General features: G+C 39.9%; 1 protein-coding gene across 1 annotated transcript in view; it reads right to left on the bottom strand.

Moving 5' to 3' along the window:
• Positions 1-27,023, bottom strand: part of GABRB1 (gamma-aminobutyric acid type A receptor subunit beta1) — a 463,967-nt gene that overhangs the window by 15,609 nt on the left and 421,335 nt on the right. The window contains exons 6-8 of the mRNA XM_061420069.1: positions 21,448-21,585; positions 21,196-21,348; positions 17,903-18,147 (exon numbers count right to left, since the gene is read on the bottom strand). Coding sequence (XP_061276053.1) covers positions 17,903-18,147; positions 21,196-21,348; positions 21,448-21,585 — 536 coding nt within the window. The remainder of the gene's footprint in view (positions 1-17,902; positions 18,148-21,195; positions 21,349-21,447; positions 21,586-27,023) is intronic.

Genomic DNA, 27,023 nt, shown 5'->3' with positions numbered 1-27,023 from the left:
AAATAGATGGGGAAACAGTGTCAGACTTTATTTTTGGGGCTCCAAAATCACTGCAGATGGTGACTGCAGCCATAAAATTAAAAGACGCTTACTCCTTGGAAGGAAAGTTGTGTCCAACCTAGATAGCATATTCAAAAGCAGAGACATTACTTTGCCAACAAAGGTCCGTCTAGTCAAGGCTGTGGTTTTTCCTGTGGTCATGTATGGATGTGAGAGTTGAACTGTGAAGAAGGCTGAGTGCTGAAGAATTGATGCTTTTGAACTGTGGTGTTGGAGAAGACTCTTGAGAGTCCCTTGGACTGCAAGGAGATCCAACCAGTCCATTCTGAAGGAGATCAGCCCTGGGATTTCTTTGGAAGGAATGATGCTAAAGCTGAAACTCCAGTACTTTGGCTACCTCTTGCGAAGAGTTGACTCATTGGAAAAGATTCTGAAGCTGGGAGGGATTGGGGGCAGGAGGAGAAGGGGACGACAGAGGATGAGATGGCTGGATGGCATCATTGACTTGATGGACATGAGTCTGAGTGAACTCCGGGAGTTAGTGAGGGACAGGGAAGCCTGGCGTGCTGCGATTCATGGGGTCGCAAAGAGTTGGACACGACTGAGTGACTAATCTGAACTGAACTGATGTGCTTAGCATTATAGTAGATGCTTCACGTATATTACTCATGTAGTCTTACAACAACAACAGTCTCAAGTTTACACCCTGGTAGGTGCCAGACCTTAGATTACAACCCATGTTTTGTCTGATTCAGAGTTCATGTGGTTTTTGCTGAGTATGAACCACTTCACAGTCCTTGACCATCATCACATCCTGCAGTGAATTTAGTAATGCAGTTGATAGATTTAAGCTTTTAGTTGGCTGGAAAGAGAAATGGTGATTGAATCTGGTCTCTGTTTCACTCTCATTCTCATCTGTCATCACTTCTCTCTGTGAAGCATTTTGCTGTAGTATAATGAGGCTCCCCACTATGCCTCACCCAGAACATCTATTGGTTTCTTTATTCAAGGAATTATTATTATGTTTTGATATTGTTGTTAGTAACTATTATTTGTTAAATCCTACTGTGTAACTTATCTCAGTATTTTTCAAAATACTATGAAATATATAACATTTTCCTAGTTCAGCAGATGGGGAAACTGAGACTCAGGTTAAGTAAATTGCCTAAGATTTAACAAAAAATAAGCAACCAATCTAGTGTTAAAACATAGAATACTCTTTATCTCAAACATTTTTTTCTCTTCTTCACAGATTGTTGTTGTTGTTCAGTCACAAAATCGTGTCCAACTCTGCTTTCTTCAAGGCTCAATTTAAATTTTACTTCCTCTGTGTAGCTGTGATAGTAACCTCAAGAATGCTCTCTCTCCCCCTTTCTCCCAACCTTTATTGATTGCTTACTATGTGCCAGCTATAGTGCTAGGTGTCAAGGATGTGTGTATACACACACACACACACACACACACACATATATATATAATATAGTGCAAATGTATGGTTGAAAAAGTCATGCATGTGGAAGTTTCTGATACTAAAGAGGATAGCAGGGTTGAAGTGACAAACAGAAAAATCTTGGATTCATTAAAGAAGAGACAAGTACATTAGAAAATAAGGTAATGCATGTGATTTGATTGTGAAACAGTCAAGAGAATCATCAAACATGCATTTTGTCCTTGAGATAATAATCTCCTTAGAGATACAAGAATAAGACATAATATTGAGAGTGACAAAAGTTTTTAAGCAAATGCTCAATGGTATAGAATAGACCATGATTAGGGGTTCATACAAGTGAGAAATGTTGGGGTTCACAGAAGGCTTCATGAGGACCTGGGGCTTGTATTGAATCTAGAAGGTGGGGAGAGGACAGAACAAAGGACTAGAAGTTGAAAACTGTTCTCATCTTGGTTTTGTTATTAACTCAGTTTCCTCATCCATAAATGAGAGGTTTTCACTAGGTTATCTCATGGCTTGTTTCTAATTTTTGACAGACTTTGATTATGGAGAATATTCCAGGCAGAAGACACAGCATTCTAAAAAAAAATTTTTTTTGTAAAATGGAATCACTTGATTTGTATTGTATGCATCATTAAGTTACATTATTATGAAATCCCTTTAAAGTAAACAAGTTTCTAGAATTTAGAATCAGCCAGTGAAGCATACAGATGCTGCTCATTAAGCACTGCTGCTGTTGCTGCTTCTGCTGCTAAGTCGCTTCAGTTGTGTCCTAGAGACTCTGTGTGACTCTCTGTGACCCTAGAGACGGCAGCCCACTGGGCTCCCCCATCTCTGGGATTCTCCAGGCAAGAACACTGGAGTGGGTTGTCATTTTCTTCTCCAATGCATGAAAGTGAAAAGTGAAAAGTGATAGTGAAGTCGCAGTCGTGTCCAACTCCTAGTGACCCCGTGGACTGCAGCCTACCAGGCTCCTCCATCCATGGGATTTTCCAGGCAAGAGTACTGGAGTGGGGTGCCATTGCCTTCTCCAAAGCTCATTAAGCACAAGTCACTGCAAACAAGGTACAATTTTATTAAGATATTTTGTTAACCTTGGTGCAAACTCAAAGGTATTAACACTTAAATTGCACAAGGCTTATTAGTTTGTACATATCCCTTAAGTATTCTGTTATCGGCTAGAAATCATAGCTTTAAGTGGTTTGACATATAAAATATTGAGTCCATTTCTGTAGCTACCCATTGAAAGCAGATTTCATTACTATATAGTTAAATCAACATTACTGTGCTCTTTATCTAATAAATGTTTATTGAGTGCCTACTTTGTGTTGGGCACTATTCCAGACACTGATGGAGGAATCAGTTCCTCCACAAGCAATAGAGCATCACATCCCACATTTTAGAATTTAAAAATTGTTACTAATAACTCTCCTTAATCTTGTATTCTCCTTTACAAACCCTGTGACTGGCCCCCATCTCCTGTGAAGTGAAAATGGTAGTTGCTCAGTCGTGTCCAACACCATGGGCTGTAGCCCAGGCTCCTCTGTCCATGGGATTCTCCAGGCAAGAATCCTGGAATGGGTTGCAAGGCCTCCTCATAGTGCAGCTTATGTATGTTTAAAGGGTCTCCCTGATAACTCAGCTGGTAAAGAATCCATCTGCAATGCAGGAGACCCTGGTTCAATTCCTGAGTCAGGAAGACCCACTGGAGAAGGGATAGGCTACCCACTCCAGTATTCTTGGGCTTCTCTGGTAGCTCACCTGGTAAAGAATCCACCTGCAATGCAGGAGACCTGGATTTGATCCCTGGGTTGGGAAGATCCCCTGGAGACAGAAAGTCTACCCACTCCAGTATCCTGGCTTGAAGAATTCTATAGTCCATGGGGTCGCAAAGAGTCGGATATGACTGAGCGACTTCCACTCTCACTTTCAAAGGCATCTCAGGCTAGAGCAGAACTCTTGATTCTCTCTTTTCTTGGTTCCCCCCACCCAGTGTCCCACTAGAATATCACTCCAGGAGGGCAGGGACTTTGTCTTATTCACTGTTTCTCTAGACTTGAGAAAAGGGCTTGGCACTTATATGCATGGTCAGTAAATATCTACTGAATGAATGGATGATAGTAAAGGGGATAAGGGGGAATGATGGTTAATTTTATGTGTCAACTTGATCAGTCTATCAGTTCAGTTCAGTTCAGTCGCTCAGTCATGTCTGACTCTTTGTGACACCATGAATCACAGCACACCAGGCCTCCCTGTCTATCACCAACTCCCGGAGTTTACTCAAACTCATGTCCATCGAGTCAGTGATGCCATCCAGCCATCTCATTCTCTGTAATCCCCTTCTCCTCCTACCCCCAATCCCTCCAAGCATCAGTCTTTTCCAATGAGTCAACTCTTCACATGAGGTGGCCAAAGTATTGGAGTTTCAGCTTCAGCATCAGTCCTTCCAATGAACACCCAGGACTAATCTCCTTTAGGATGGACTGGTTGGATCTCCTTGCAGTCCAAGGGACTCTCAAGAGTATTCTCCAACACCGCAGTTCAAAAGCATCAATTCTTTGGCGCTCAGCTTTCTTCACAGTCCAACTTTCACATCCATACATGACCACTGGAAAAACCATAGCCTTGACTAGATGGACCTTTGTTGGCAAAGTACTATCTCTGCTTTTTAACATGCTATCTAGGTTGTGCCCAGTTATTTGGTCAAGCACTTGTCTAGATGTTGCTGTGAATGTATTTTGTAAATGTGATTGACATTTTCAACCAACTACTGTTAAATAAGGAGATTCAGCTTGATGATCTGGGTGGGCTTATCCTATCCCTTAAAAGTTTCAAGAGTGAAAATGGAAGTTTCCCAGAGTAGAAATTCTGTCTCAAACCTGAAACAGAAATCCCGCTTGAGTTTTCAGCACACTGTCCTGTTTTCGGACTTTCCAATCTCCACAATTTCATGAGCCAGTTCCTTAAAGTAAATCTCTTTTTGCAAGTATGTTGGTTCTGTTTCTATTGGTTCCAATTCTCTGGAAAACCCTGACTGATACGAAAAGGATGACAAAAGTCAGGAGGCACTATAGCCCAGGAAACACTGACATGCTGGCTGTGTTTCTTCTCTCAGCAGAAACCCCAAGTGAATGTACACATTCATTTTCTAGTTTGGGTTTAACCTTTATCCTACCCCTTTCATCTCATTCACCCTCTGCTTCTTTCTGCCCCCCAAATTCCAAAAGAGTCCCTTGGTCTGTTAAAAACATTGCCACTCACTGAATTGAACTGTTCAGGATATTTTCAATAACTGAGCTCATTACAGTGTAGTTGGAATAAAGTATAATCTTGTTTTCACTGGCAATTTTAAAAGCTCCTTTAAGAAATATCTCCAGGTTCAATCTACTTTGCAAACAGAAAGTGATTGCCTTACTGTTAACCAATTCAATTAGGTTTCCATTTACTGAGAGGTTCTGAAGTACAGGGGAGGAGGCCAAGAGAAGTGATGCTGGCCACAGAGTGGGCTGCCCACTGGAAGCCTACAGTCGACTGAATGAAACTGTCCAGCGTGCTCGGCTGCCTTCGCCTGCAGAGCATGGAGAGCCACACAGCCACACCCTCCATTGCTGACCCTGCACATATAATGAACCGCATTTATGATATCACTGTCAGCCATTAGCTCTTAACAGAGCTGCCAAGCCCCAGTTCTTTGGTCTCAAATTCCTGTAACATTTTTTCTTTGAGGGGAGCTGGGGGATGGGAGCTTTGCTGGAGATGATCTGCATATCTCTTTGCTTCTTCTAATGATATAGTGGCAGAAGTGGAAATATGATTTCAAGAAGCAATAGAAGGTTAGGTATGAACCTACATAAATCTAAACATTATGTAATTCGGGAAATGGAGAAAGGAAAAGATCAGGATCAAATGAAACAATTGGCAAATTTTCCAGAACATTACTCAGTTGATAAATTTTATTCTCAATTCCTTTCTTTCCCTTGTTTCTCCCATCCAGTGTATGAACAGGTTGTAATGGGTCTGCTTTTAAATGCATCCTGATTCTGATCACTTCTCCACATCACCTCTGGCCACATAATTTATCTTCCCTTTTTCTAGGACCAAAACCCTGTGGTCTTTTCTCTACAAAGCAGCTGGAGTGATCCTTTCAAATGTAAAACAAAACTTGTCTTCTATTTGAATCTTCTAGCAACTTCCAGTGTTCTTGCCTGGAGAATCCCAGGGACGGTGGAGCCTGATGGGCTGCAGTCTATGGGGTCGCACAGAGTCGGACACGACTGAAGCGACTTAGCAGCACCAGCAATTTCCCAAGTCATGGAATAAAAGCCAATTTTCTCATCCAAATCCACAAATCACCATGTGACTTGGCTACTAGAGGTACCTCTGTCCTCATTTCCTGCTACTCTGCTTCTTAGCTCTCTGTTCCAGCCACGTTGGCCTTTGGTTGGCTGCCATTTATGCTCCTACATCCTCAGGCAATTGTCACCTGCTGTTCCTCCCTCCTGGCATGCTGTTGCTTAGATTGCTACCTGGCTAGCTTTGCATCATTTTCTTCACCATAATTATCTGCCATTATATCATGCATTTATTTACACATTTGTCAGTAATCTCAGTTGAAATGTAAGCTCCAGGAGAACAGCTGCTTTTTTGTTGCTATTGGTAATTACTGTATATCCTCCTTGCTTTTTCAGAACAGAACCTTAGATAGTCCTAAGGAGGGGCTGGGTAATTAATGAGAAACTCTCTGAGTTCTGAGTTCAGTGGCTAAGGATACCTGAGTGGCTAGAATCTCTAGAGTAGTAGTTCTCAGACATTACTGTGTATCCAAATCCATTGGGAAACTTGCTAAAATTTATGAGTTTGAGCTCATTTTGGTTTAGACTAAGACTTTTCGAATCTGCATCTCACACACACATTTCAAGGGTCCTAGTTAGCTCTTGTGTACCTGGCTTTAGTGGAAGTCTTGGCAGATAGATAATCCACAGAAGCTATTTTATTTCCAGGTGACCAGGAATTAATTACAAATATGCATGGTTCAGTGGGCTTCCCAGGTGGCACCAGGGGTAAAGAACCCATCTGCCAATGCAGGAGATGTAAGAGATATGGGTTAATCCCAGGGTTGGGAAGATCCCCCGGAGGAGGGCATGGAAACCCACTCCAGTATTCTTACCTGAGAATCCCATGGACAGAGGAGCCTGGTAGGCTACAGTCCAAGGGTCGCAAAGAGTTGAACATGACTGAAGTGACTTAGCATGCAGATATGCATGCAGCATACATGCATGGTTCAAGCCTGAGGGATATGTGATATGAAGGTTGGGGATTGATTTCCTAAATTGATGTTAGTGGGAATTTATTGAGCTTTGAGTGGAAAATGATGGAAACAAGAAAGTATAAACTATTTTATACATGGAAGCATTTTATACCTAGATAAAGTGTTCACTGATTGCTTAGGGAGCCCAATATTTGAGATGATTGCTTTTTACAATTAAATATAAAATTATTTATAACCAGCAAATTCAGGCAATTTCAAATGATGCAAATAAGGGCCGTTTTTTTAATTCATCTTCAGTGAACCCCCTTTAGATATTCACTAAAAATGTCAAGGATAGTATTTTACTCTTCCGGTATAGAAGAGAGTGATTAAGTGATTTTGGCCAGAGTAATAATTGTTTCTCACACAGCTGTAAAGGAGATATTTAGAGTGTGTAATATCCATATGTGTGTGAACATCTTGGGATTTGTGGATATGACATCTAAGTGGATAAGTCCTTGTTACTGCATCTCATCAGATAGAATGTTCTTCCTGCATTAGCCAAGGCTGCCTAAGGCAATCAACCCACCACTTCTCCACTTTATTCCTCCCAATCAGAGAGGACAATGGAATAAAGGCAGTGAGGAGTTATCAATCAGCTTGGATTCTAAATAAGGACTTCAGGAGAAGGAAATTGCTAGGAAAAGATTTGTTAGGGCCACTTAAAGTATCAACACAGGTCCACACTATCCACTGATACCATACATTATTGTTACCACTAAGTTCCTCATTAGAATAAAGGTCCTTCATTAAAATATTTTATATATATATATATATATATATATATATATATATATATATAAATTCTACAAAGTACCAAGTAGTGCTCATATTGGGAAAGGGTTAATTTTTATTTTTGTAATCATTGGAATATAACAGGAAAAAAGTTACCAATTACACATGAATTCTAAGGTCATGCCTGTTTGGTTTTAAAATAAATTTATTAGTTCGCTTATTATTTTAAAAGTCATTTAAATGCCTATTTTGTGCAGGTTCAGTGACAAGCACTGGAATATCAAAGATAGAAGACATAGTATCTGCATCAAGGCCTACTTTTTTTTTCTTTATGCATTTATTATTACCTGGCATTGTGTGTGTTTTTAAGGAAATGGCAACCCACTCCAGTGTTCTTGCCTGGAGAATCTCAGGGACGGGGCATCCTGGTGGGCTGCCGTCTGTGGGGTTGCACAGAGTCGGACACGACTGAAGTGACTCAGCAGCAGTGGCTCTCGGAGAAGGCAATGGTACCCCACTCCAGTACTCTTGCCTGGAAAATCCCATGGATGGAGGAGTCTGGTGGGCTACAGTCCATGGGGTAGCTAAGAGTTGGACCTGACTGAGCGACTTCACTTTCACTTTTCACTTTCATGCACTGGAGAAGGAAATGGCAACCCACTCCAGTGTTCTTGCCTGGAGAATCCGAGGGACGGGGGAGCCTGGTGGGCTGCTGTCTACGGGGTCGCACAGAGTTGGACACGACTTAAGCAACTTAGCAGCAGCAACAGCAGCAGTGTTCATTGTTGATGGGTGATATAGTTGTGTGTGTGAGATTACCTATCTCCCTCATCCAAATGTAAGCTTCTGTTTTATTCATTGCTGACTATATCCCCAATGCACAGAGTATTCATATAGTAGAAAGTCATTACATAAAATATATGTTTTAAAACATATTTGTTTTTAAAAATAGCTAAGCATAAAGTGCAGTGGAAAGATAGGAGAGGAGAACCAACTCAGCCTGAGGAATGAGGAAAACCCTCAGCCAGGAGTTCACTAGGGAGCAAGACACGAAGAGATTCCGAAGAGTGAAAACAAGGCATTTAGGAAAAACTGTGAGCTGTTCTTCTGGAGCAAAGAGTGTGTTGGTGAAAAGAAGAGGAAAGAGAAGTATGGCAGAGAAGGAAAGCAGAAGGAGATCACTGTGGGTCTTGGACTCCATGTTGAGGTGTCTGGGTATTTTCTTTAGGCAAAGGGTCCGGATGGGGCTGCTGGCTGCCTGTAGGTTTGACCTGAGTCCTTTCCACCTTCCTCTGACTACACTGCCTGGACAGTCACTTGTTGCGTGTGACTGAGGAGGGCCTGACTGCATCTTCTAGGCTCTAGGGACAGACCTGTGACCTAGCCTGGGTATTTCGTTTTCTATCTTCCTGGTCAGAGGGATCGATTTCTGCATGAGAATGTGACTCAAGTTGGTCCCAAAAGACTTAATCCTGGAACTTTGTTTTTGGTTGGAACTATTTGGTATAAGAAAGTACTTTTGCACTGAGGTTGAAGATCTTTGATACTATAAACTTTGGGGGCACCATGAAAGAAGGATCTACTAAAATAAAAGTAACATAAAGGAAAGAAATATTAAGATAGGAAGAGATATGCTCTCTGATGACATTGTTTGAACATCTGGACTTAGCCACATGTAAAATTCAAACCTTTGCTGGACCTTCCAGTTGTGTGGGCCCCCAAAGTCCTCTGACCTCTTTTTATTTTTTTTTTAGCCAGTTAGATTTTCTTAAGCCAGTAAGTTAGAGTTCTCTCTCATTCACAGAAGAATCCTAGCTGTTTGAGTATAGAAGAAATTAGAGGCTAGATGCCAGAAAGAAGGTGTGTGTGAGAGAGAGATTTTGAGATTTCTGGAGAAAATTAGACTGTTAAACTGCTGAAGGATCTGGTGATTAGGTATGTCAAGTCAAGACTAGAGAACAAAGTATGGACCACACCAGATTTGGGCAGGGGTCTGAGGGCTAAAGAAGTTAGTGAACTGTTAATATGAACTGTCAGAAATCAAAGGCCTTGTCTGGATTTCTCTAGAATCCAAGATGCTAAATTGGAATAGTTAAATTTTCATTGAAGGCTGAGGGCAAGGCAGTGATGTGGGGTGGGGCCCTGGCTCAAAGGCTAATATATGCATATAAAACTGGTCCAAGGAGAGCTGTTTACCTTTATGAAGCCTGTTTTCACATGCATTTTATATTCTGGAATTAATCACAGTACAGAGCTTATTTACATTTAGAAAGTGGTCTGAAAGTATAGATTAACTGTAGAGAATAGGAATGGGAGGATTAACTGTAGAGAATAGGAATGGGAGGAAAGAAGCCAGATTACAGTATCAACATCTGACTGTGAAGGGAAAAATTCTTTCTTGACTAGAGTTCCACCTACCCATTGGGCAAGACTCTGGCAGATTCCACTAGTGTCCTCCATGGCTTAGAATGATTCTGAATCAGTTTTTGATCAAAGACCACCCATGCAATCATTCCATCTTGGGTGGATTTATTTGCAAATGGGCATTGTGGCTAGCAATATAACCGTATTTGTTCCAAGTTAGTGTAAAAGTGGCTCTGAAGTAGTTTACTTACAACTTCTTTGTACTGAGAAATCTATCCTTCAAAACTCTAAATACCATCTCTTATTTCAAATGATGCCTGAGGGGTTTATGAATCTGCAGTCTTTATCACCTAACATGTTGAAACTCTCCTAATGTCTGGATTGAGCATCTGTACTCATATGAAAAGATCCTTAAGTTCAGTGGTAGAGATATAAATCAAGATAAAGCAAGTACTTCTGAAGCTTCAATACAGATACTCCTTGACAGTACTGCCCAGCCATAACTCTGACAGTAATGTGTGATAAATGATCAATGCCTGTCAATGCTCTAGGGTACCAAGGCCATTATTAGGGATCCCTTAAATAAAAATTGTCTGGGACTAAAATATATATTTAATTTGAATGCAACTGTTTATAAGCATCTAAAAGGAAAGGGGGTGAAGGCAATGGCATCCCACTCCAGTACTCTTGGCTGGAAAATCCCATGGGTGGAGGAGCCTGGTAGGCTGTAGTCCATGGGGTCGCTAGGAGTTGGACACAACTGAGTGACTTCACTTTCACTTTTCACTTTCATGCATTGGAGAAGGAAATGGCAACCCACTCCAGTGTTCTTGCCTGGAGAATCCCAGGGACGAGGGAGCCTGGTGGGCTGCTGTCTATGGGGTTGCACAGAGTCAGGCACGACTGAATCGACTTAGCAGCAGCAGCAGAAGCAAAAGGAAAGGGGGAGATCATTCAACCATTATATTAAAGGAAAAATCTAATATTTTCTATTTTTTAAATTTAACCAGGGGGTAACATTTTAAAATACCATTCAGGTTGTATTATTAACATTACTGCTGGAGATGATGCACTGAACAGACTTGCTTTGTTACTGACACATTGTCTGCCTGTGCCCATTTTAGAAGAGGACAAGGAAGTTAGGAACTGGAAAACCCAAGTAGCCACAGGGATGCCTATAATTTCCTTGAGATAGTACTGGCCTAATATTATTCCACTTAAATCTGAAGAAGTTTATAAAATCTTATCCATAACACTCCTTTGAAGATTCTATTTTTCTGATGTTATATCGCTGTGATTCAGAAAGAATAGCAGAGGTTGATAGAAAGTACACTTGAAGAAATGTTAAAAATCAAACTGATAGAAACAGTAAGTAAGTCTGGAGTAGAAGCTAAAATGAACCATAGATAATGTCTTTTTCTTGCTTATTATAAACACATAAGAACTTTATAAAACATTATGATATAACACTCAGTACCCTGTGTGGTAACTAAGAACTCATCTTGACTGGAAAAGTCTTCTCTGGCAGTCAGTCATTCATTCAAAAAGTACTTATTTGGTATTTTCTCAATTCTAGTCACTGAGGAAAGAACAATAAACATAGTAGACTGGACCCTAGTGTCTATCCTGGGGAAGCTTGGAGTCTAATAAAGAGACAGAGGTTATAAAAATAATTATACAAATGAATTAATTATACTGCTGCTATTGCTAAGTCACTTCAGTCTGTCTGACTGTGTGTGACCCCAGAGATGTCAGCCCACGAGGCTCCCCCATCCCTGGGATTCTCCAGGCAAGAACACTGGAGTGGGTTGCCATTTCCTTCTCCAATGCATGAAAGTGAAAAGTGAAAGTGAAGTCACTCAGTTGTGTCCGACTCTTAGTGACCCCATGGACTGCAGCCCACCAGGCTCCTCCGTCCATGGGATTTTCCAGGCAAGAGTACTGGAGTGGGGTGCCATTGCCTTCTCCAATTAATTATACACATACTCAATATTGTGGTAAGTCTTAAGGTGGAAAAGTATAGAATGTCATGAAAACAAATCACAAGGGCACCAATATAAACTAATTCCTACCTGGATACTTCCCATCTCTTTATTTGGTTCAGACAGTAAAGAATCTGCCTACAATGTAGGAGAGCTGGGTTTGATCCTTGGGTTGGGAAGATCCCTTGGAGAAGGGCATGGCAACCCACTCCAGTATTCTTGCCTTGAAAATTCCATGGACAGGGGAGCCTGGCGGGTTACAGTCCATGGAGTCACAAGAGTCTGAGAAATTAATACTTTTCATCTCTTCATGTATTATGTTAAACTTTTCCTATGGCCCTTATTTTAAACTTTTAATTTTGAAATTATGTAGATTTCTGGAAAGTTGCAAAGATAGCACAGAGAGAGCCCATGTATTCTTCTCCCAGTTTCTCCCACTGAGCACATCTTACTGTTGTACAATATCAAAACCAGGAAACTGATATGAATATAAAGTATGTATAGTTCTATGTAATTTTACTACACATTAGTTCCATGTAACCACGACTGCAACCAAGATACAAAGTCTTCTACCACTGTGAAGGTTTCCCTCCTGCTCCCGATTTATAATCAATCGCATCCACTGACCCCTCCCCACCACTGTCACTAAGTTCTGGAAACCACTAATCTGTTCTTCATCTCTATAATGTTGTCATTTCAGAAGCATTATATAAATACAATCATACATATATAATCTTTTGAGATTGGCTTTTTTCACTTGGCATAATGCCCTTGAGATCTAGCCAAGTTGTTGCCTGTATCAATGATTCTTACTTTTTACTGGGCTATTACTTTACAGTGTGAATGTATAATAGTTTGTTTAACCATTCACCTGTATGCATGCTAAGTTGTTCAGTGTCCAACTCTTTGTGACCCTATGGACTGTAGCCCACCAGGCACCTGTGTCCTTGGAATTCTCTAGGCAAGAATACCGGAGTGGGTTGCCATGCCCTCCTCCAGGGGATCTTCCTGACCCAGGGATCGAACACACATCTCTTGCGTCTCCTGCATTGGCAGGTGGGTTCTTTACCACACTACTTAGCTTTTATAGGATATTTTGGCTATTTCCAATGAACTTCTAAATATATTAATTATAGTTATTATTATTAATTATAACCATTATTTTTAACCCAACATCTGAGATTTTTGCAGGATGTTTTATTGACTAAGTTTCTTTCTCTTGACTATGGGCATTTTTTTTTCCTATTTCTTCTCATGTCCAGAAATCTTTTATTATTAAACTAGACATGTTGGTGATATACCGTAGAGACTGGATTTTGTTATCTTCCCTGACAAATCCTGAGTTTTGTTTTGAAATTAAGTTAAATTACTAACAGATCCCCTAGAATGTGTAGACTTGATTTTATATGTTGTTAGGCTGAGTCTATTTTAGTTTTTCCCTTAACTCAAAGGGAATTTCTTATTCTAGTGACTTAGTCTTCTAATGTGTGATCTTTTTGGGGTTTTAATGGAAAACTTAATGTATTTACCAACCTGCCCTAAATGGCTGGATTCAGACTCCAACCTGACTTCCATACGGCAGATAACAGCTGAAATCTCTGTTCATCTGTCCCCATCTCCTAGCCTTTCAGCTGCTTTTTTTCCTCTCTGGCATTCTTGGCATTTTACCTATATTTGTAATTCAAGGATTAACCAAGGACTCATGGGAAGTTTATACTTAGATTTTGAGTTTCTCTTGTGGCTTCACTTCCTCCTAAAATTTCTAGGAACTCTGGAAGCATCAAACTCCATGCTCTGATTTATCAGATCAACAAAACTGCACTTTTTTTTTTGCTGATATTTCCCTGCTCTGCATCTTCCAGACTGGGGAGTAGCCCTCAGGGAGGAAGCTGTATAAACACTATTTACACAGTGAGATTCCCTTCATTGGAGTTTGACTCTCTGCTAGTTTTTGCTTGTTTTCAGTTACTCTCTCATGTCTTCAAGCAGATTAAAAAAAAGTTATTTTTTCTCAGGATTTATGATTTTTAATCTGTCAAAGAGTCAATTTGATTTAAACAACTCTGCCATGTTTTACTTAACATGATCTGTTTTTGAATTTTGGCATAAATGTGTTTACTCATGTTTCTATGAAAAGCATCTATGGCATTCCAAGTCTAGCTTTCCATAGATAAAAATACATCTTTATTTTCTTTACATGTTTTGTCTTCTGACAACTGAGGGATTTTTCTGTTATTTCTCTTGGAAGTTAAATTTAAAAAGTCAATTTAAAAATCAAATAAACATTTGTTTATTTGAGATTCAATGAAACCTTACTTTGTCTAAGCCCTGTGTTGCTCAAAACACCTGCTTATGAGATAAAGATCAGTTAGATGGAAACATTTTACTTATTTCTTATGTAGTCAGTAAATCCACTTTAGAGCAATATATGTTATACCTCTAGATTTGATATGGCATATGAGCCTTTCTGCCAGCCTTTATTTGTCCGTTTGTTGTTTAGTCGCTATGTTGTGTCAGACTCTTTTGAGACCATATGGACTGTAGCCTGCCAGGCTCCTCTGTCCATGGGATTTCTCAGCCAAGAATACTGTAATGGGTTGCCATGTCCATCTCCAAGGCATTTTCCCAACCCAGGGACTGAATCCATATCTCCTACATGGCAGGTGGATTTTTTACCCCTGAGCCACCTGGGAAACCTTAGCACCTTAGAAAATTCTTTGATATCCTGGGATAGAATCAAGGCAGAGTGTGGTTAAAGTTCGTTTTATAATATTTTTCTTTTATCTGAATAATTTGACTTAAGGTTGCTTGACTTATCCATCTAGTTACTCTCTCTAGAGAATGTTGCTTTTCTAGCCAATTGAAAGACCTTGTTTTCTTCTTTTTATTACTCCAAATGCTATGTACCTTTGACTGTTCATCCTGTTCATATCGTCTGAACATTCCTACCAAGGAATCTCTACCATTTTGTCTATGTAGGGTTTTTACTCATGATAAATCAGTTCACACACATTTCAAGCTCTGCAGAGGACCAACCAGTAGATTAGAAGTAACTGAGTTGGGAATGGGAGTAGAAAAGAGGTGGCTTTGAAAACCACTGCTAAGATACTTCTAAAGCTGGTCTGGCTACAATCAGATAATAGGAAGCTTTTCCTTTCAGATATATCCAAGATAAATGCTCTCCTGTCTTATTTTATACTTCAATCATAGTTTTCTTTCCAGCCAGATCAGAAGATTCTTGAGGGCAAGGATCATGACAACCCCTTTCCTTGTAGGACTGAACATAGTGCTTTACACAGGAGTAAGAAGGCAATGGCACCCCACTCCAGTACTCTTGCCTGGAAAATCCCATGGATGGAGGAGCCTCGTAGGCTGCAGTCCATGGGGTTGATGAGGGTCGGACATGACTGAGCGACTTCACTTTCACTTTTCACTTTCATGCATTGGAGAAGGAAATGGCAATCCACTCCAGTGTTCTTGCCAGGAGAATCCCAGGGACGGGGGAGCCTGGTGGGCTGCCGTCTATGGGGTCGCACAGAGTTGGACACGACTGAAGTGACTCAGCAGCAGCAACATTTTATTTGAGTGTGTTGCTTTGAATTTTGACCATTTGGCTGAATCTGTAGGTTTTCTTAATTTATGATTTTCTAGTTACTTGACATTGTCAAATTTTGATATCCTACTAAAAAGCACGAAGATGCACCTTGAAGATTAGTAATTTGACTTCTGCCTGATTCTTCAGCCATAGCACATATTACTTTATTTCTCCCTCACTTACTATGCTCTTGCTACATTGGTCTTCTTTCAGTACTTTTACATATCATGCAATTCTTTGCCTAGAATGGACATGGCACATGCCACTTTCATCACCCAGCTGACAGATCCAATGGTAATTCCTCAGAGAGGTTTTCCGGATCACCTGATCAATATTTCCTGTTCCCTTGAACATTCCCCTGTTCAAGACAATGCTCCCCTGACATTCCCTTGCCCATTACTCTGTTTTACTTTCTTTGTGAAAGTGAGTCACTCGGTTGTGTCTGACTCTTGGTGACCCAATGGACTATACAGTCCATAGAATTCTCCAGGCCAGAATACTAGAGTGGGTAGACTTTCCCTTCTCCGGGGGATCTTCCCAACCCAGGGATCAAACCCAGGTCTCCTGCATTGCAGGCAGATTCTTTACCAGCTGGGCCACAAGGAAAGCCCACTTTCTTTGTAGCACTTCCTTTTACCTGAAATTATTCTCTCAATAGCTGGTTGTTTGCTTCCTGGCTGTCTTCCCATGTTAGCGTCTAAACTCCAGGAGGGCAAGGAAAAAACTCCTTTCATTAACAGCAGTATCCTCAATGCTTAGAACTGTGAATGAATATTGAGTTGTCACCCTGTGTGTCATCTTCAAAACAATTTGTCATGGATCCAGTATTTCAATGCACATATTGTCAAATGGTTTTAGTGATAAATGGCATGAAAGTAGGGACTAGGGACTAGGGATTTTTCAAAGGAATAAACAAAGCATTATTTTCAATTTAATTACACACTGAGAGCACAGGTCATAGGATCTACCAGTGAAAAGCAAAGGACAAATATTGACAGTGTCTTGAATATAATAATTGTTGCTGTTCAGTTGCTCATTAGTATCAGACTATTTGCAGCCCCATGGACTGCAGCATGCCAGACTTCCCTGTCATTTGCTATCTCCTAGAGTTTGCTCAAACTCTTGTCCATTGAGTTGGTGATGCTATCCAACCATCTCATCCTCTCTCCCTGCCTTCTCCTCCTGCCCTTGATCTTTCTCAGCCTTAAGACCTTTCCCAATGAGTCAGCCCTTTGGATCAGGTGGCCAAAATACTGGAGCTTTAATACTTATTGAGTATTTACTGTGTACTAGATTAGACATTAAAAATACTAGAATATAAACTATCAAATACTAGACTTTGAAAAAAAATACCAAAACTCATTTAGTCCTTATGGTAACTGAGAGATAGGTATACTATAGTCATCATTTTCTGGTTGATAACATTAGGAACAGGAGTTAGATAAGGAGTAACATAGGTTGATTTGCCTGGAGTTCTAAAGCCAGTAACTGGACTTCCCTGGTGGCTCAGATGGTAAGAGCATCTGGCTACAGTGCGGGAGACCCAGGTTCAATCCCTGGGTCAGGAAGATCCCCCTGGAGAAGGAAATGGCACCCCACTCCAGTACTCTTGCCTGGAAAATCCCATGGACAGAGCAGCCTGGTGGGCTATCGTCCATGGGGTCGCAGAGAGTCAGACACGACTGGGCAACTCTGCTTTCACTTTCTGAAGCCAGTAAGTGGCAGAGCTGGGAATTAACCCCACGCAGTTTGATTCCATTCTGTGGTGGTAACCGCTGTGCTGTAGTGCCTCATTGCCACTTAGGAGTAAGAGTTTGTTCTCACTTCTTTAGTTCTCTCATTTATTTATAAAGTAGATCTGGAATTGTTTTGCATATAGTCTCACAACTATATAGTTTAGAATAAGGAATCATGGACTTGCAGTTGAGTTGCAGGCCCATGTATGTTATTCATCTATGTAAAATTCCACCTAACATCTCCGATTCTCAGTTTCCAGTTATGCAACATGAAGGGTACTTTGAGCCTTATTAAAGATAAGCTAGTATTTTATGATATTTTATTTTCTTGTGGGAGCTCTGAGTACCATACTGCTGCTAAATTGCAGAAGAAGATTGTTAGGCATATTTAATAGATTGTGCTGTGCTTAGTCACTCAGTCGCGTCTAGCTTTTTGCGACTCCGTGGACTGTAGCCTGCCAGGCTCCTCTGTCCATGGGGACTCTCCAGGTAAGAATACTTGTGTGGGTTGCCATGCCCTCCTCCAGGGGATCTTCCCAACCCAGGGATTGAGCCCAGGTCTCCAGCATTGCAGGAGGATTCTTTACCATCTGAGCCATCAGGGGGGCCCATGAATACTGGAGTGGGTAGCTTATCCGTTATCCCTACCCAGGAATCAAACCAGGGTCTCCTGCATGGAAGGTGTGTTCTTTACCAGCTGAGCTACCAGGGAAGCCCTATTTCATAGATTACCTGGACTTTATTCATCTCCAGTTTGTTCTTCTCATTAGCGCTCTGGTCTTGTTTGCCAGCTCCTTTCTTCTGAGGGCCCTTTCCAAAAAAGATGTAATTTACAAAGGCATATTCCAGCAGAGCCAGGAACACAAACACGAAGCAACCCATCAGGTAAATGTCAATCGCTTTGACATAAGGAATCTTTGGCAGGGTCTCCCTGAGGTGAGTGCTGATGGTGGTCATTGTCAGCACTGTGGTGATTCCTATGAAACAGAAAAACACAGCTCAGCTGAATGCACTGTGAAGATTCCTGTTGAAGACAGATGACAGATGCCATTCTCTTGTTAGTATCCCAGAATGACGGCAGTAATACAATAAACCACGGGGTGAAAAGAGCAGATGGTTTAAAAGACAAAGCTGCAGGCTCCTTACATAGTTCGTGAGTGAATCATAAAATGGGATGCTTTGTGAATGTTGGGTTGAAAACTGTATTTTAAAAAATAATGCACAAAGGAGAAAGAAAGGTAAATGGAAATATTAAAATCTCATTGATTCACCCACTGTTCACTGTCACATGTCCCTCATTCTGCTACATGCCACCTTCTTTCCTTCCTTCTCTCAGCATCTGTCATGTCCATCCTAAATCTGTTCTTGTAATACTAATCCCCATGACAGCCACTACCAAACTGAAAGTCAATGACCAGTTTCAGAACTATTTCATTGCATGAAACTAATATACCCAGGTCATAGGGTCAGTATTGATTTTTAAAAGTATAATGCAACATTCATAGTGAGTTGACATGGAAAGAAGAAACTAATAAAGTTCATGATTTGCATCAAGTATTTGATACATGTATTTTAAAATATAATAAAATCTTACTGACTTTTCCCCCTAAAATATTACCTCTAGTTCCTTGATTCCAGAGACTAGAGTGAGTTAGCTCCCTGGAGTCGGGAAAAGACTTCCTAAAAATTCAACTTGTTAAAGAAATTTAAGACTGTAGTCTTTTAGAAGGAAGATTTTTGCGTTGTCTACTTTGTTAAATGTATCATTCTTAACAGTATAATCTTTGTGTGTCTGTATAACATTTTGTGTTGATGATGGTGATAAAACAATGATTGGGGAAAATAAGAAGTGATATGCCTACTGAATCCTAAACTATGCTGTAATATTGATATTGCACACCTGTATAGGACTTCCCTGGTGGCTCGGACAGTAAAGAATCTGCAATGTGGGAGACCCAAGTTTGAACTCTAGGATGGGAAGATCCCTTGCAGAAGGGAATGGCTACCCACTTCAGTAGTCTTGCCTGGACAGAGGAGCCTGGTGGGCTACAGTCCATGGGGTCACAATGAGTTGGACATGATTGAGTGACTAATATACACACACTGTGATTTTCCAGTTGTGGACACATCTCTGAATTCTATGCAGTCGTAACAGCCTACTGAGTGGGATAGGGCAGGTATATTGTTCCCATTTTATAGCTAAGTAAACAGAGACTCTGAGATTAGCTATTTTACTGTAGATCACTGAGCTAGGGGCAAAAAGGCAAGGAGGTACGAAGCAAAGGCATTTAAAATAAAAGCAAAACCTAAAACTCGATGGAGTTCCTCAAAAATAAAGACAAGAGATGTAAAATGGATACTAAAGACAAAGGAGAACTGGCAAAGGGAACAGAAGTTCGAAAATGATAAGGGAACAAAATAGTTTCAACTTCATTTGCGAGTGAGATTATTCTATTTGGATTCCCTGATTTGACCGCCCAGCTTTAGGAGAATAGAGGTAGTCAGAACTACTGTACAAAACGTTTAAATCGTTGACATCAGTAATGGATTTAAATGTCTGGACTGATATGAAATGCCCTCGTGAGTGGTCCTATTTAGTTTTTTGAATAAAATTTTAAATTTCTCATAATTCTACCTAACCTCTGATACAGAAACAAACAATTCATTTAAAATACATCAATTCCACTTCTGCTTCTAGTCCTTGGCTTAACTTTTTTTAAGCAAGGGGGAGGGGTTGGTAAATACATTTATTTTCTACTTAATTAGGTTTTAAACTACCTTAGGTTTTACATTTCAAAAGACAGTTTTATTCATTATATGCTGACATCTCTAATCAAAATATTGTTAGCTTTGAGGAGAGATGTGTAAAAAAGAACTGCAACTCATGACCTTGATGGTTCATATTCCCTGCTGTGGACATTGTCCAATGTTTTTCTTTAACCATGGCATATATATGTATTCATATTCACATTCAAATAATATGTACACATACATATGTATGATATGATAAAGTATTTGTCTAGTTTCCTTAGTCTTGGAATGTTCAATGGTTGATGAGGGGCTGCTAGCACTTGACTTTGTGAGCCTTAGATACTCAACCAATAGAAATGAGCTGTGGACATGATGACTAGTCTAGGGGTGAAAGGTTATGCTGATTATTTAATCCAGTTCTGTAGTCTCAGAAGACCTAGGTATGTTAGCTTAGTCACAAATGATGCTCTTTTGCATGAACATATGCATGTGTGTGTGGGTGTGTGCGTGTGTGTGTGTGCGCGTGCATGAATAATCCCAGAAGATGATAAATGAAATTGTTCTGGGTCAAATAATAAGGCTGACCCACACATACCCAGATTCATCAGACAGATCATACATATTCTAACTTTCCAAGGAATCCTTTAAAATTAAACACAGCCCTTCAGCTTGGAGCAATTATTCAGTCACGGCAAGATTAATTCTGAATTTTGTTCTTCAGGAAAGAAACCATTTTTATTCTGTCCTGATTATAGATCATTAATACAGCTGATGAATATCTGTACCTTTCTCAAGTGCAAGAAGCTCCATTTAAGGGAAATTCAGATAGATACAATTTAACTACATTTAATATTCAAAAGATAGTATTGACATAGCTTGTGAATAGTTACAAGATTTAGCTTTCTTCAGGTCCATTTGAGATAATGTAATAATGTTCTCCACCAAAGAAAGCAGGAACCAAGGAAGAAATCACAAAGTTAGTAAAAATTAGTGTAATGAGAATTTTAAAATATGTTCTAAGAAGCACTTATATAGGGTTGAATGTACTCCAAGATTATTATTTATTTTAATTTTGGTAAAGTGATAAAAAGATGTTATGTTGTAAAACGTGCACTCTGTTAAGTGCTTACATGTAGATGTTTTATTACCAAGCACCCTTAGGGCACTCTCATCCTTTGGCTTTCTATGAGAGAAGCCCTTGCCCGTAATGCTTCTCATTGGTTGTTATTTGAGGTGAAATCCCACCAGCCCTCTGGGGTGCTGGAATGCATTACCTAGTGCAACTCTGGCTGCAGATGCGTCATAATTGATCCAAAACGACACCCAGGACAGAATTGTAATCAGTGTGGAAGGCATGTAGGTTTGCAAAATGAAGTAACCGATGTTTCTTTTTAGACGAAAACTTAGTGACAGTCGTGGGTATGCCCCTGAATGGAAAAAAATAAAAGAAAAAAATCAGATGGTCATTTGGTTGGCTCCATCTTCCTTCTCAGCACCCCTAGTACATTTTGGGGGAAACTTCTCACCTGTTGTGAATTCCACCTTTTTGGACACCATCTTGTAATCAACAATTGAAAACTGAGGGAGCTCAATTTTATTCACTCCTGTTACTGCGCCCTCTCCTCCATTCCAGTAAAACTCAATGTCATCAGTGGTGTAGCCATCTGAAACGAAGAAACAGCATAGTTAGATAGAGTTCAGTTGGCCTAGAAATTCCTTTTGAAGACAGTTGGGGATCTGAGAAAAAATTCCCAGTGATTGATGATAAGATGATGTTTTAAATCAGGATGACAAAAGAGATTTGTTGAGTGCTATTTCTGATAGGCTGGTTGTGGTTGCATTGAGCAGATGGACACCGCTGGCCTCGGTGAACATAGGCTCTGTGATCATTCAGTGATATCCTCTATCACTGCTGCATATTTACTCTCCTTGTGTCTACCAGTGTAGATTGGAGGATGCCGGGATTCTACGTGTCTTGGCGTAGAAGACGCTTAAGAGTGCCTTAGACTGCAAGGAGATCAAACCAGTCAATCCTAAAGGAAATCAACCCTGAATATTTATTGGAAGAACTGATGCTGAAGCTGAAGCGCCAACACTTTGGTCACCTGATGCAAAGATCCAACATGATGGAAAAGACTCTGATGCTGGGAAAGATTGAAGGCAAACGGAGGAGAGAGCAGAGGATGAGATGGTGAGATAGCATCACTGACTCAAGGGACATGAATTTGAGTACACTCCAGGAGACAGTGAAGGACAGAAGAGCCTGGTGTGCTGCAGTCCCTGGGGTCGCAAAGAGTTGGACACGACTTAGTGACTGAACAACATTTAATCACAACAAGTATAATAATAGAGCACATATTTGTTAAGAGAGAAAGAAAGAATATTCTTGTTAGAAATATATTCTTGTTAGAAATTCTTGTTAGAAAGAATAAAGGGATGAAGTATAATGAAAGAACAAATTGGTTCAGATCTGTTAAATGATCTAGACATTCAAGATAGCAGTCTCTTTTTTTAAAAAAAATAAACTTAGGCAAGCTTCTATTTATATCTTTTGATTATAGCTAATATATATGTATATATATATGTGAAAATTTTAGGAACCATGTGATTTTTTGATGATATTTTTATATCTTAATACTTATGAGAGTGAGCTTTAAGTAATTTAGGAGAACATGAGGAGGATTATAGATTGTGGCAGAAGGGTCTATCCTGAAATCTATTCTCCCTTTCATTTTTGCTCCCACTTCCCAGTAGTCTATTTAAGGTTATAGAATAGACCATATATTATCATATATTAGAATACCTTGCATAAAAACAATGAACTGATATATCCAAAAGTCTAAAATTCACTTAAGACATAAAGAAGGCTATATTTGTATCTATCTTCTAGAGACAAAGAGAGTCTTTCTAAGTTTCTTTTCTTTTTTATTCAATCCTTTTGTTTTCAGCCTGTATTCTTATCTTCAAGCTCTGCACTGATATCCGCCTATCCCAAAGACCTGCTGTTCTCCCCTCTTCAGAGGAGAAGCCTCTGGTCATGGAGTGGAGGTGTGGGACTAGGGGTCTGGAGATTTAATTGATTAGACTCTCTGTTTTTCTGTTAATAGTCCCACCTACATCCCTCCTGCCAAAGCTATTTTATTAGGCAATTCCTGAGCTTTTTTTTTGGTGGGGAGGGGTCTGTGTATAAATCTGTTTACCTGCTAAGTTTATTTTTTATTTATATTCACCTCAAATAAAAAAGCATCCAATTCTTTTCCATTTAGAAAGGAGAGAACCGGGGGACTAGAAGCTTGGGTACTTGGATAGGGGTTAGAACAGTGAGATTAAGGAAGAAAGCTGGGTGTGGGGATTTGGTGGGGCCTATTTAATGAAGGCTGCTACCACTTGTGTGACTATTTAGAGTAACTGCTGCTTTCACAGTCTTCTAATAAGATGTGTGTGTGTGTGTGCTAAGTCACTTTGCAACCCTATGGACCATAGTCTGCTAGGCTCCTCTGTCCATGGGATTCTCCAGGCAAGAATACTGGAGTGGGCTGCCATGCCCTCCTCCAGGGGATTTTCTGAACCCAGGGATCTAACCCACATTTCTTATGTCTCTTGCATTGGCAGGCAAGTTCTTTACCACTAGCACCACCTGGGAAGCTCTTAATAAGAGGTAACATGAACGTGTTAGTTGCTAACTTGTGTCCGACTCTGCGATGCCATGGATTGTAGCCTGCCAGGCTCCTCTGTCCATGGAATTCTCTAGGCAAGAATACTGGAGAGGACTGCCATTCCCTTCTCTAAGGGATCTTCCTGACCCAGGGATCAAACCCAGATCTCCAGCATTGCAGTCAGATTCTTTACCATTTGAGCCATTCCCTTAATAAGATGTAGGAGAATTTTAAAAGTGGAGAGAGAGAGAGAAACAGAGAGAAAGAGAGAGAGAGAGAGAGAGAGAGAGAGAGAGAGAGAGAGATGACTACCTCTTGTGCATCAGTAGGGGAATGACAGCTTGCCTGGAGCCCACCATGCTTTCCACCTAGAACACTGTTTCCATTTAGGGTGCTCTGGCTATTGGGTCCAAACCCCAAGGGATATGCAAGACAAACACAACAGTATTTGTAAGAAAACCCAGTCATCCCAGGGAAGCAAAACAACCAGAACATTCAAAATAGATGTCATCTCATGAGAAGAAGTGTTGGAGAAAGCAGACAAGAGTATGAACTTCTCATTTCCCACCCTTATTCAAAATTTGGGAACACATAAGGATATATGATTAGCATGGAAAAAGTTCCTTACTTCCTTGTTCTGAAACCCATGCTGCTGCTGCTGCTGCTAAGTCGCTTCAGTCGTGTCTGACTCTGTGCGACCCCATAGACAGCAGCCCACCAGGCTCCTCTGTCCCTGGGATTCTCCAGGCAAGAATACTGGAGTGGGTTGCCATTTCCTTCTCCAATGCATGAAAATGAAAAGTGAAAGTGAAGTCACTCAGTCGTGTCCGACTCTTAGCCCATGCTGCTGCTGCTAAGTCACTTCAGTCGTGTCCGACTCTGTGCGACCTCATGGACGGCAGCCCACCAGGCTCCCCCACCCCTGGGATTCTCCAGGCAAGAACACTGGAGTGGGTTGCCATTTCCTTCTCCAATGCATGAAAGTGAAAAGTGAAAGTGAAGTGGCTCAGTCGTGTCCAACTCTTAGTTGACCCCATGGACTGCAGCCTACCAGGTTAGGCTTTAATAGAAATGTGTGTTAGATGAATTGATGAGAAGATGCCACTGATGAGGCCAGATTAGTGGCTTGGATGACAGTTTGAACAAATTACAGAGAAGTGGAAAATATAAGGGCCAATATATGAATAGTGGGCATGAGTGAAAGAAGAAGAGGAGCTGTAACACACAAAACCAAAGACAAATTTCCCTGAATTTAATAACTAAACTATTTTGTCTATTGAGGGGCTCATTATATCAGACAACCCTGATATCATTCCTGAACTCTAAGGTAAAATAATAATTTTACAATCTTCCAGACACAAAATAGAGGGTGTTTTCACAGGAAAAGCTATTGGACTTCAGATATACAGCTTTAGAAAGGAAGGGATTATAGAATAACAATTCAGAACAGCTAGTGTAAAAGCAAAAGGGCAGCAACTCAGAGACTCAAGAGTCCCATTCTCTGCTGAAATACCACTTCCTTCCAGAGAAGATATATAAAGATCCGAGAACATTACCCAGGGACCTATTTGAGGAAACTATTCTACAGAGGACTCCAGTCAAACCAAAGGAATCAGGATGGATAACTAGGATATCATCAGGGAAAGCACTTTGGAAACAGGGGGGCTGGGAAGAATTTTAAGACAACTTTGCTCAAATCTATGGAAATGCATTTGAAAATTTGAATAAAACATAATTTTGTTATAAGAAAAGCATTTGCTAAAGCTTGAATCAGGAGGCAGAAGATCAAAATACATGTAGATGTGTGGCTGAGTCCTTTGCTGTCCATGGAAGCTATCACAGCCATACTCCAATATAAAATAAAATAATTTAATTAAACAAACAAACAAAAAGCTTGATATTACCCCTTACAAACAAGCACCAGATTCCAACAGTTAAGAACTGAGAATTCTGTTTCTACTTAAACAATTCCAAAGTATAAGCTAAGAATAAAAACTTTCAAATTATTTTCATAAACAGAACATATTAGTGAAACAAGATCCAGCAGGACATTAAATAACAATGTATAACATAATTAAATAAACAATGTTTACTCCAGGAGTGCAAATATTCAATATTAGAAAAATTTAGTAATATACTTCATTATATTAACAGATCTAAGGAGAAAAAAAGCATATGATTATATACCACAGGTGCTAAAAAGGCATTTGACAAAATTTAATAGCCAGTCTGTTTTTTTAACAAAACAAACACCACCAATAAATATGACTATATGGATATTTCCATAATGTGGTAAGATATAACTTTCTCAGTCTCAAAACCAGAATCATGTTTATTGTGGAAATAGTGGACTATTCCCATGAAAGTTAAGAACAAAATAAGAGTGTCCACTGTTAGTGCTATTATTTTTAACATTGTTATGGAAACACTAGCCATTAAGTAAGTGAATGAAAATTTTGAACTACAAAGTTCGAAAACTGCTGGTTACGTACACAGGGTTAAAACAGCAAAAGAGACACTGATGTATAGATCAGTCTTATGGACTCTGTGGGAGAGGGAGAGGGTGGGAAGATTTGGGAGAATGGCGTTGAAACATGTATAATATCATGTATGAAACGAGTCACCAGTCCAGGTTCAATGCATGATACTGGATGCTTGGGGCTGGTGCACTGGGACGACCCAGAGGGATGGTATGGGGAGGGAGGAGGAAGGAGGGTTTAGGATGGGGAACACATGTATACCTGTGGTGGATTCATTTCGATATTTGGCAAAACTAAAACAATATTGTAAAGTTTAAAAATAAAATAAAATTTAAAAAAAAAGAAAAAAAAAAAGAAAACTGCTGGTTAAAGTATTAAGATTAATTATACAATTGCATATCCAGTAAGCCCTAAAGAATTAACTGAATGACTATTACAAACAATAGAATTGGTATGATTATGGGGTACAAAATTACTACACAGAAATGAGTGGTTTTCTTATATAAAACAAAAATTTACAATGACTGTTTTTAAAATAGAGACAAGAAATATCTAGTAATAAACTTAGAAACAGGCAAGACTTACATAAAGCAATATTTGAAACACTTTTGAAAAGCACAAAAGAAGCCTTGAACAAATAAAAAGGCATACCATATTTCAAATAGGAAGACTCAACATCATAAGTTCGTTTATAATTTAATGTGATTGCCTAGTAATACCAATGGGCTTTTTTTGGAGGGGGAGGAACTAGACAAAAGTGATTCTAAAATTAAAATAAATAGATTAGACAATCTAAGACAACTGTAAAAATTAAGACTCTTGACTTTGTGCTACTAACCTTAGCTTGACAACCAGGCACGAACTTATGTGTGTGTGTTACTCATTGGATGAGTAGGCATTTATTGAGTGCAGACTATGTGCTGGGAATGGAAAGTTACCATGGTTACAGTAGTGAATGAAACTGAC

The sequence above is a fragment of the Bos javanicus genome, chromosome 6 (genome assembly GCF_032452875.1).
Source record: "Bos javanicus breed banteng chromosome 6, ARS-OSU_banteng_1.0, whole genome shotgun sequence".
Taxonomy (NCBI): Eukaryota; Metazoa; Chordata; class Mammalia; order Artiodactyla; family Bovidae; genus Bos; species Bos javanicus.
The sequence above is the reverse complement of the archived record's forward strand: the minus strand, read 5'-3'. Positions and strand labels throughout refer to the sequence as shown.